This window comes from Bufo bufo, chromosome 7 (genome assembly GCF_905171765.1).
Source record: "Bufo bufo chromosome 7, aBufBuf1.1, whole genome shotgun sequence".
Classification (NCBI taxonomy): domain Eukaryota; kingdom Metazoa; phylum Chordata; class Amphibia; order Anura; family Bufonidae; genus Bufo; species Bufo bufo.
The window spans coordinates 180,739,434-180,751,675 of NC_053395.1; the positions used below are offsets into that span (position 1 = coordinate 180,739,434).

Here is a 12,242-nt window from a genome sequence, read left to right on the forward strand (position 1 = left end):
TGCGTTATTTTTTGTGTCAATGGGTGTACATTGCGGCCTAGTCCCTTAGATATATGGCTGCCGACTATAAAAGATGATAATGGAGGCTGAAAAACTGGCTCCAAGTACCTGTGTGAAACCTCCGTATTGGCATTTTCACAATTCCACTATATAGAAAAAATACATCACAAATTATTTTAACAGTGCAAGCTCTGCCTCTGATGCCACCAGATGTAAGATAGCTATCCTATAAGTCCATGTTCGATCCTTTAAACAGGCCCTGAGACATTGGGACTCAGATATTAAATAAGCCAGCACCTCATCTGCAGACAACGGTTTCAGGGTAATTGCCCCTCATTAGTGCAGAGCAGAGAGCGTAATGGCTTAACTGGGTGAGCGGCCCAAGTCAGGATCGGGGGGGGGGGGGTAACTATCTCTCCTGACTTGGGCCTCTCGCTCAGTTAAGCCAATACTCTCTCTGCTCTGCACTGATGAGGGGCAATCACCCTGAAACAGCTGTCTGCAGATGAGATGCTGGCTTAGCTATTATCCAAGTCATGTCTCAAGGCCATCTAAAGGGTCGAACATCGACTTATTGGATAGCTGCCTTACATCTGGTGGCATTAGAGCCAAAGTTTGTTAAGAACTCATTTGCATCACCTTTCTTCCAAGAATTTCAGAGGAGCATGTATGGCCTATAAGTCTCCTCACATCGATTAAGGCGCACTCTCCCTAAGGAGAGACAGTACCCCCCAAATATGTTTCATGGTCATTTAGCCATTTTTTTGGTTTCAGTAATATATGCTTTTGAAAAATCTACATAATGATTGACAGAGTATGTTTTGCCTCTCAAACAACATGACTACTGCATGGGGAAACTGTGGACTACCCCGTCACTTAGCAGTTTACAACATCCCCTGCAAGCGCTTCATTTGGATTTAAGGGATTAGTCGTTTCAAGCGTAATTGCATAAAACTGCAATACAATTAAGTCAGCTAATATTTAACGGATTAATTAATGTACAATGACTAATTTGGCTATTTTGAATTGGCCTTCGGCTATTTGTAAAAGTTAACCTAGTGCAATTAAATAGCAATAGTGATAATGGCGTGTTTAATAATATTTAACTATTACTGTTGTGCGCTCTGAAATGACTACACCCTTAATTGCTACTTTGAGTCACAATTCTGTTTAATTGGCGCTGTCTAATCACTAGAGGAACATGGATGTCTAACAGCCCATTTCACGCGGACAGCTGAAGCACCTTGTTCGCGGCGTACAGCACACTGTTACTGAGGAGGATTAACTCGATTCTTAATTGCCCCCATGTTCATTAGGGGAGATCTATTAGAAGGCGCCATTAGAAGCAATGCAAGAGGGTATGCGATGCCGCACTAGGGACTGCACAGGGAAAATGGAAAGGACAGACTGCTCAGGGTTCACTATCTAAAGCAAGGACGCAAGGAACCTTTTCTCTTCCAAGGGCAAAATTGTCAGACTGAAACAGTGCCAAGAGCCGAAATAAAACTTAGGCCTCATGCACACGACCGTATGTATTTTGCGGTCCGCAAAAAAATACGGATGACGTCAGTGTGCATTCCGTATTTTACGGAACAGCTGGCCCCTAATAGAACAGTGCTATCCTTGTCCGTAATGCGGAATGGAAACTGAATGCACATGGAGTACCTTCCGTTTTTTTTGCGGACCCATTGAAATACGTTCGTGTGCATGAGCCATTATTTGGGTTGTTCACCCTGGGGGCCTTTTAGGCAGACCTCTCCACCCCCAAAGTGGCCAGACCTGTGGAGAGAATCATACTTGCCTGACCCTCGCCTCTGGATTCCGGTTCCTTAGCTCTCACGTCTCGGACGGTCAGCATCCAGTGTGATGGAAATGACTATCCGCAGCGGTGGAGTGTCCTCCGTGGGTCACATGACGCACAAGGGACACATGAGCCACAAAAAAAAAACTGATATTGATGAAGGGAGCGGAGAAGAGAAGCAGCCGTAATCCTATGGCAGGGATCAGGTAAGTAGGATTACCTCCACAGGTCGGCCACATTGGGGTGTCTGCCCAAAAGAGGCATTACCACTACCATCTGAGACCATAATGTCATAGAATAGGTGCTGGTTTCACCTCGAGGACTTCCACCTATTGGAAGTCCTCGACACCTTGACACCGAAAATACATGTCAGCAGCCATTAGACACAAAAAAGCATGTCTGTGACCAGACAGTTGGAGGCCACATAGAATGGCATAGCGGGCCGCATGTGTCGCTAGAACCTCAGGCTATAGGCTGTGCACCACTGATCTTAGGGTACTTTCACACTAGCGTTTTTAGGATCCAGCAGGCAGTTCCACTAACGGAACTTCCTGCCGGATCCGGCAATCCGTATACAAATGGACACCTGTTTTTTCCGGATCAGCTAGACAGATCTGGCGAAATACCGGATCCGTCTCATCCGGAATAACGGATCTGGTAATCAAAGATCAAAAAGAGAAACCAGCTCCTCCTATACCCCTACGCATGCCCAGACCGGAAAACTGGATCCAGCAATTTCCGGAACACTTGGTACTGGATCTGGCATTAATACATCTCTATGGAAATGAATGCCGGATCCGGCAAGTGCGGTATTGTTCCGGGATTTTGTCTAGAATAAAATACCACAGCATGCTGCTGTATTTTGTTCGGTCAAATACCGTACAAGGGACGGAACGGAAGACATCCTGATGCAAACTGAATGGATTGCTTTCCATTTAGAATGCATTAGGACAAAACTGATGCGGTTTTTTCTGGTACTGAGACCCTTTACCTGATTTCAATACCGGAAAAGAATAAGGCTAGTGTGAAAGTACCCTTAGATGGTTATACCGATTTTCATCTACAGATTATGCCAAATTCATCCCGGATATTTCCCAACTGGATCGCGCTGCAGAGCCTGTATGGGTGGGAGCTGAAGTCTACGCATAATTTTGTGAGCCAAAAGTGAAGCATGTGAATGGGGCTGCGGGGCGCTCATTCACATGTATGGAATGTGGATTTTACTCAGATTTAGGTGCAGAATATGCAGCAAAATCCACATGAAAAACACGTTATGTCAACATGCCATTAGGGTATATTTACACATGCAAATCTATTGCAAAAATTTCTGCGACTGTCCCGTTCATCTGAATGAGGCTTGCAGCAATCCATGGGCTTCTGATGAATGGAAACTTCAGTTGTAGAAATCTCTGCCACATGTGAACATCTCCTGATACTGAATGCTGCTTGCAGCAGACGTCAGTACGGTCTATGTGAAGGGAGCAGGTGGACACAGCTGGAAAAGTCACTCGCCAGCGTCTGCCAGCTCGCTCCACCCTGGGGCTGGAATCAAACATGCAGATTTCTCAGCTAAAGCCAGAGCTGGTTCCAGCAGGAAGGAGACGTCCTTCCTTTATATTTCTCATCCCTTTGAATCCACTCCAGCCCTCGGCTCAGAAAAACTGCCAGTGTGACTCCAACCTAAAGGAAACTACGGTATTCAATCCTATCATTGTAACCCCCCCTATAGGAGGCGTATAAGGACTGTCACATTAATGGTGGTTGCACACGGGTTCTTTTTTGTTTTGTTTTTCAAAAATGCCTCTTTTTGGTTGGAGCAAATAAATAAATAAAAAACAAACACTATATTCAGAGGTTACATGTTAATAGGAAATTATAAAACACCTTTTTTTGTAGAGGCGTAGTTTCCTGATTTTTTTTCCCCAATACTCAGAATGCTCTTGGTGTGGCATTTTTTCAGGCCTTTTTCCATAGACCTCTCAATAGAAAAAAAAAGCAAGCCAAAAATACTGAAACAACTTAAAGACTATGGACACCTTCAGGGCAATTTTTTATGATTGCATTTTACTAATTTGGGGCTAAAAATTCTTTTTAATTGGTCTTTAAGAAAAATGTTCAGCTGTTTCTCAGAAATCACTCATTCTAGCTTAAAGGTGTTTATGAGGTCAGGAGATCAGAGATGAGACCTACACATAAGCCATCAGATGACAGGATCCAAAGAAAACTGAAACCGACACCTTACAAACACACAGATTTTTTTTAACCCCTGTATCTTAGAATGGCTGGCCATTTTAAATAAAGACCAGTTGGAAATTTTTTTTATTTTATCCCATAATTAGTAATATGCAATCATAAAAAAAAATGCCCCAAAAGGTGTACATAACCATCAATGCCCCTTGCAGGCGAGCGTGTCCGGATGCGCTGCGTCTGCCATCAGGGAAAATCGTGCGAGTAGGTACGCAATTGCAGTCAGTTTTGACTGCGATTGCGTTCCGATGTTCGGTTTTTATCGCGCGAGTGCAATGCGTTTTGCACGCGCGTGATAAAAAAACCTGACTGTGGTACCCAGACCCGAACCCGGACTTTTTCACTGAAGTTCGGGTTTGGGATCGGTATTCTGTATATTTTATTATTTTCCCTTATAACATGGGTATAAGGGAAAATAATAGCATTCTTAATACATGTGGCTTTAGGGGGTTAAAAAAATATATATAAAATTAACTCACCTCATCCTGTTGTTCGCGCAGCTGGCATCGTCTTCTTTCTTCTTCTTCTTCTTTCAGGACCTTTGATGACGTGATTTCTATCTTCATTCAGCAGGACCTGCGCTGACGTCACCGTGCTCACCACGTGGTGAGCGCGATTACGTCGTCAAAGGTCCTCTGGCAGGTCCTAAAAGTAACTTTTATCAATTTACTTACATCATCTCCTAGCAACCATGCGTGAAAATCGCAGCACATCCGCACTTGCTTGCAATTTTCATGCATCCCCATTTCTTTCTAGAGGGCCTGCGTGAAAAATGCAGAATATAGAGCATGCTGCGATTTTCACGTAACGCACAAGTAATGCGTGAAAATCACCGCTCATCTGAACAGCCCCCATTGAAGTGAATGGGTCCGGGATCAGTGCGGGTGCAATGCCGTCACCTCACACATTGCACCCGCACGGGATTCTCGTCTGTGTGAAAGGGGCCTAAGGATGTTTGTCTCTTTCTAAAAGTAAAAACGACAGTTTAAACTATTTTTAGGGTTACCTTCTCCCAAAAAATAAAAAACACAATCTATAAAATCACCAGGAAATACCAAATAGCTTGAGTTGTCCTTTCTATCAGTTTCTAGGAAAGCTGTGGTACAACCAGTTGGGTACCAATATAGTTTCCATAGTCAGGACTCCGTTGCCTGTTTTGCGGATCTGCAAAGCACAAATACTATCCATGTGCATTACGCATTTTGCGGAATAGTACGTCCAGACCATAATAGAACTGTCAGATCCTTGTCCGCAATGTGGACAATAATAGGACATGTTTTATTTTTTTTGTGGCACGGCCATGTGGACATATGGGAACGGAAAGCAGATTGAATATACTCCATTTTTTAAGAAGACCTAGTGAAGTAAATGGATCCACATACGGCCCACAAAAAAAAAAAACAACGCATAGAAACGGAAACAAATATGTTTGTGTGCATGAGGCGTTATGCGGTAATATGCGCTCTAGCATCAGGGCAAACTATGAAGAATGGTTGTTCAGGACTCTAGTACTGTAGGGTGCAAAACCCTATAGGAATTGAGATCGTGACCTCTTTTTAAATTTGGGAGGTGGGGGAAGGGAGGGGGGTAATTTAAACCTAATTACTACATCAGGGATTGTATTAAGGGTAGGACTTGCCTGTCTTGCAAACCTTGCAGGATTCATCTGTATTTCAGAAATATGTTTTTTACATTTTGAGTTTAATTCAATAAAGTGTCTTCCGCCGGCCGACGCGAGCGGGTGATAATCTAACAGCGCTGCAATTATACCATTCTGCAAGATCCATTAGGAGCAGATTTACGGCTCTCCGTCAGATGAAGTGGGGATGCAGTCAGGCACTTACATGGCCACACGACAATGTCTGGGATCCTTTTAAACATTCCTTCCCTGAGTGCAAACATCTCGTGGAGGCAATGACCTGCGGAAAAGATATTACCATGCATAAGTACTGCGGTCTATAGGAAGCAACCAGGACGTCTGTACAGTCAAAGGAGAGTCCCTGCCAGAGTATTAAGGGGAGCTTTGTATTGGCAGATTTCATCCATTAGAAATGAGTGAATGAAATCTTCAGAGAGGGGGCCGTGCCCATACAGTTAGTGCAGGGGGATGGACTTACCTGCTGCATAAGTATACACTATGGGGGAGATGCATCAAACTGATGAAAAGTAGAACCGGCTTAGGCTATTTTAACACTTGCGGCAGAGTGATCCGGCAAGCAGTTCCGTCGTCGTGGGATCCGGCAATCTGCATGCGAACTGAAAGCATTTGTAGACGGATCCGTCTCTCTCCACATGTCATCCGGAGAAATGGATCCGTTATATATTTTTTTCCACATTGTTACGGGTCTGCGCATGCGCAGACTGGACGGACGGATCCGGCACAAATACATTTCTATGTAAATTAATGCCGGATCCGGCATTCCAGCAACTGATCCGGAATTTTGAACGGAAATAATACCACAGCATGCTGCGGTTTTTCCTCCGTCCAAAACGCTGTTCAATGACTGAACTAAAGACATCCTGATGCATCCTGAACGGATTTCTCTCCATTCAGAATGCATGGGGATAAAACCGATCAGTTCTTTTCCGGTATTGAGCCCCTAGGACGGAACTCGGTGCCGGAAAAGAAAAACGCTAGTGTGAAAGTACCCTTAGTTGCTTATCGCAACCAATCAGATTCCACCTCTTATTTTCCAAAGGAGCTGTAAAAAAATGAAAGGTGGAATCTGACTGGTTGCCAGGGGCAACTAAGCCGGTTCTACTTTACACCAGTTTTGATCAATCTCCCCCTATATGTCCATGTGCGCCTGTAAAACACTAAATGAGCTCACACCTACTGAATTCAACAGAATATAACAAACTCAGGGCATTCCAGGAGGCCGATTAGGACAGGTTTTCTGGGATTAAAAGGGGTTATCCAGGAAAAGATATTTATGACTTATCCTCAGGATAGGTCATCAGTATCAGATCTGTGGGGGCGAGACACCCGGGACCCCGATCAGCTGTTAGAAGAGGCCTTTGCCCGATTCTTCTCCTCCAACCCCCTCATCCCAAACAAGACGACTGCAGGGAAGGCCAGCTTAGACTACAAGCTCCTGCAAAGTCCTCATTCCCCTTGGTTGAATAGTTAGTTTGCTGCTCCGAATTGTCTGATAGGTCATCAGTATCTAATCAGTGGGGGTCTACCCCGCCGATCGGCTGTTTGAGAAGACACCGGCGCTCGCAGTAGTTCCGTGGCCTTCTCTCAGCTCATCCCTAAGCCAAGTGACGACCTGTTCCTCTATCCCGTGGCCTGGGCGCAGCTCAGTCCCATAGAAGTAAATGGGGCTGAGCGCAATACCGGGCCCAGCCGCTATACAATGTACGGCGCTGTGCTTGGCGAGCTGAGAGAAGGCCGCGGAGCACAGAGGAGCGCTGTTGGCTTTCCCGCAAGTCTGGCAAGATCCGGAGAACTCAGCCGCATATGTGAAAGTAGCCTGAACGCTGCCATGACCGCACTGATAGATACAGTATGCCCCGATCTACTTCTGATGATGAATTGTACAGTATTTGCTGATCAGGTTGAGCTCGAAAGGCATCATTCAAATAAAAGGGATCTTACCGGAGAATTCTATTGTTCTAGTCTTTTCAAAAAGCAGCACCAATTGTAATAAACGGATATACAAAATTTATTTTAAGGGGTCAAATTTTATCCCAATCCATCAAGTGCACAGACTGTGCTTTGGACGCTTGCAGCATCAGGTCCTTTTTTTCTCTATACACATAGAAACGACGTTTTCTCACCGTGAGCTCGGAAAACCCGGTCTTCAACATCTTGAGAGAAAGAAATTCCAATGGCTTTGATGTCCTGGATGAAGCCCTCGTTGACGATCGCTGGGGGGGCATCGCTTACATTTAAAGATGCCTAATAAAGAAACATTGGTGATTAACCGAGCGGCCGCGCATGCAATTTGCTTCCTATAATTGGACTTTAAGAACACTTGAGTGTAGCGCTGGAACAGTATGGTAGACGTCCAAGAAGGGATCAATACCCGCTAACAGCCCGGTATTACTCAAAGTGGTGGAGCACCCGGAAAAGCTAACTCATCAAAGCCTGGATGAAGCATGTGAATGGATCAGAAAGTTAGCGGAGGAGAGCACATTAAAATATCAATACAGTCCTAAGTGCAATGCATTATGTGTGGTGCCCGAGGAGGTGCCATATTTCACCAGATTAATATTATAAAAGTGCAGCCCTTCAGAATTAAAGGGGTTGTCCCATGAAAAATATTCTACACCTGGATCTAAATATTTTTTGTAATTGCATGTACGGTAATTAGAAATTTAGTATAGCCACTGAGTTTTTCAAAGTGCTGCTTCTTTTCCTTATTTCTCTGTCCAGCTCCGTAACATGGCTGAGGTGGTCGCACATGCTCCATTCCATCCTTCAATTGCCACCAGTTGTATCTACTGTGACAGTTACAGGGAAAGAGCTGCAGCAGAAAGAACACGGCCCTCGAGATGTTATAGGGCTGTGATGGCTAACCTCCGGCACTGCAGCTGTGGAGCACGCTGGGAGTAGTAGTTTCACCACAGCTGGAGCGCCGGAGGTTAGCCATCACTGTTCTAGGGAAAGAGCTACAGCAGAAAGGACACTCCCCCCTGAACTATGATCTGGAGAGAGCTGAACCAGAAAGGACACACAACCCAGAGCTGCCATAGAGCGAGCTGCAGCAGAAAGGATGTGCCCCTTTAGCTGCAGTAGGGAGAGAGGGAGAGCTAAAGCAGAAAGAACACGCCCACCGAACTGCCACAGGGAGAGCTAAAGCAGAAAGGACACGCCCACTGAGCTGCCACAGGGAGAGCTTAAGCAGAAAGGATGTCCCCTTTAGCTGCAGTAGGGAGAAAGGGAGAGCTAAAGCAGAAAGGGCACACCCAATAAGCTGCAGTAGAGAGAGAGGGAGAGCTAAAGCAGAAAGGACACACAACCCTGAGCTGCCATAGAGAGAGCTGCAGCAGAAAGGATGTGCCCTTTAGAGAGCTAAAGCAGAAAGCACACACCCACTGAGCTGCAGTAGGGAGAACGGGAGAGCCACAGCAAAAAGGACACACCCACTGAGCTGCAGTAGGGAGAGAGGGAGAGCTACAGCAGAAAGGACACACCCACTGAGCTGCCAGCTATTTAAAAATAATAATAATTGAGCAGAGCAAGTGCAGCAATGAATGGGGGGGGGGGAGCTCTGGATGGTTCTAGCTGTGTAAGTAAGGCCTCTTTCACACTTGCGTTGTCCGGATCCGGCATGCACTTCCGTTGCCGGAGGTGCCCGCCGGATCCGGAAAAACGCAAGTGTACTGAAAGCATTTGAAGACGGAACCGTCTTCCAAATGCTTTCAGTGTTACTATGGCACCCAGGACGCTATTAAAGTCCTGGTTGCCATAGTAGGAGCGGTATACTTACAGTCCGTGCGGCTCCCGGGGCGCTCCAGAATGACGTCAGAGCGCCCCATGCGCATGGATGACGTGATCCATGCGATCACGTGATCCATGCGCTTGGGGCGCCCTGACGTCACTCTGGAGCGCCCGGGGAGCCGCACGGACTGTAAGTACTGCTCCCCCGCTCCCCACTACACTTACCATGGCTGCCAGGACTTTAGCGTCCCGGCAGCCATGGTAACCATTCAGAAAAAGCTAAATGTCGGCTCCGGCAATGCGCCGAAACGACGTTTAGCTTAAGGCCGGATCCGGATCAATGCCTTCCAATGGGCATTAATTCCGGATCCGGCCTTGCGGCAAGTGTTCCGGATTTTTGGCCGGAGCAAAAAGCGCAGCATGCTGCGGTATTTTCTCCGGCCAAAAAACGTTCCAGTCCGGAACTGAAGACATCCTGATGCATCCTGAACGGATTTCTCTCCATTCAGAATGCATTAGGATAATCCTGATCAGGATTCTTCCGGCATAGAGCCCCGACGACGGAACTCTATGCCGGAAGACAAGAACGCAAGTGTGAAAGAGCCCAAAGACTGTCTGATTTTCATTTTTTTTATATTTATCACTGGATAACCCCTTTAATGGTAAACTGAAAAAGGTTTCAGGCTGGGTGACAACCAGAACGACCACCATTTAAAGCTCCCGTAGAGGAGGTTTTGTTTTGGGTTTTTTCTAGTGTAATGCTTTAGTTTAAATGTCAGTTCTTGTTCCTCTGTCCATGGCATCTAGGATTGCGCCAAACAACATTTCATTGTATTGTACAGTGACAATAAAGGCATCTTATCTTAGGTCACAGGAGGCAGGAGTCCTGGCTGGACACCATAATGCAATGTGCCAACTGGACAACTCTTTAAACAGCAAAAATTCCGTATGATAGAAAAAAAAAAAAAAAGGGTTTGATAAGAAGGTGCCCAGAGCAATTGTCCAGAGGTTGCACTTACTCGAGAGGTAGATCTGTGATCCAGACTAGCACCAAATGTCTTCTCCATCCATTCTCGCAAGGCTGGAAGCGCCATACCACTCAGTTTATACCTGCAAAACAACATAAGAGAATTCCCATCATGTATACGTCATAATATCCATCTCTCCGGGACTGTATTGTACGTTAGGACCAGGCAGGTCACAGGGGCCACACTAGGTAACGCCGCACCTCTGACGGGCTGGTTCCAGTTGATGCATTTTCCTGCAGCGGAGACTGGAGCGTCTTCTGCCGCTATAAGCCCAGTAGTCTCTCAATGAGCTCTACAGTTACCACAAGGATCTGTACTCTAGACTGACGAGGGATGAGAATGACATACGATCACATCTAGCTGCTACACCTATTCCCACACTGTCATCGGATTCTGCCCCATATCTAGATGAACCATTAGAATTAAAATGGCTCTTAGTTCTTTCCCCAGTGAAAAAGCTCCAGGTTGCGATGGCCTACCGGCTAAGTTTTTTGAAAGATATCATGAGACTCTTCTTCCTCATCTGTTAGAAACCTTTAATGATGCTTTGCGACTGGGGACACTGCCAAGCTCTATGAGGGAAGCCATCGTGGTGGTACTTCCAAAACCCGGTAAGGACCCGAATCCTATAGGACCATTTCCCTTTTGACAACGGATGTAAAAAAAAAATACTAGCGAAGGTACTTGCCAATAGACTAAATAAGGTTATCTCCACACCTGTACATGAAGACCAATTTATGCCCTATAAACCCCCGGAGAGGTTTTTTTTTTAAATCTCCAGAGAAAGGTAGACACGGGAGGATGCCGTGATATGTTATCCCTCGACGCAGCCAAAGCTTTCGATAGTGTAGAATGGGCATATTTGTGGGAAGTGATGAGAGTTATGGGGTTTGGCTATGGTTTGATGTCATGGGTTAAATTACTATCTACCTCGCCAGTAGCTAGGATCAGAGCAAATGGGGGGCTATCAACACAATTTACATTGCACAGAGGAACGAGACAGGGTTGCTTTCCACGATAAATCTTGTAGTCCCGTAATCGAGAGAGTTAATCTGATATCTACCTATATGTATGGGAGAACATGACGTCACCTCGGTGGATGTTTTCTACTTACGCATTATATTCTCTGAACAGTTAACAGGTTGAGGGTACTTTCACACTAGCGTTATTCCTTTCCGGTATTGGGTCTCAATACCGGAAAAAAAAACGCATCAGTTTTGTCCTAATGCATTCCGAATGGAAAGTAATCTGTTCAGGATGCATCAGGATGTCTTCCGTTCCGTCCCTTGTATGGCACTTGAACGGACAAAATACCCTGCAGTATTTTTTTTCTGACAAAATCCCGGAACAATACCACACTCTATAGAGATGTATAAATGCCGGATCCGGTACCAAGTGTCTTGGAAATTGCCGCATCGCTGGATCCTGTTTTCCAGTCTGCGCATGCGCTGGGATATAGGAGGAGCTAGTTTATTTTTTGATCTTTGAATACCGGATCCGTTATTCCGGATGAGACAGATCCAGTCTAACAGATCTGGATTGCCGGATCTGCCCGCCGGATTCTAAAAACGCTAGTGTGAAAGTACCCAGAGTCGTATCTCTGCAGGATTGTTGTTGTTGTGGGGGAAGGGATTTTACAGTTTATGAAACATTGTGGTAATTTACCGGTTTTACATATGCCACTGTCAAAATGGACATACTACGTGCTATGCTTATATCCTATTCATTGCATCAGAATGGGTTTTATTGTATGAAAAAGTTTTATTTTACTAAAAAT

General features: G+C 45.5%; 1 protein-coding gene across 2 annotated transcripts in view; it reads right to left on the bottom strand.

The window, feature by feature from the left end:
* Positions 1 to 12,242, bottom strand: part of AGPS (alkylglycerone phosphate synthase) — a 244,162-nt gene that overhangs the window by 136,097 nt on the left and 95,823 nt on the right. For both annotated transcript variants that reach the window (XM_040440072.1, XM_040440071.1), the window contains exons 3-5: positions 10,457 to 10,547; positions 7,832 to 7,952; positions 5,893 to 5,967 (exon numbers count right to left, since the gene is read on the bottom strand). In XM_040440072.1, coding sequence (XP_040296006.1) covers positions 5,893 to 5,967; positions 7,832 to 7,952; positions 10,457 to 10,531 — 271 coding nt within the window. In that variant the 5' untranslated portion in view covers positions 10,532 to 10,547. The remainder of the gene's footprint in view (positions 1 to 5,892; positions 5,968 to 7,831; positions 7,953 to 10,456; positions 10,548 to 12,242) is intronic.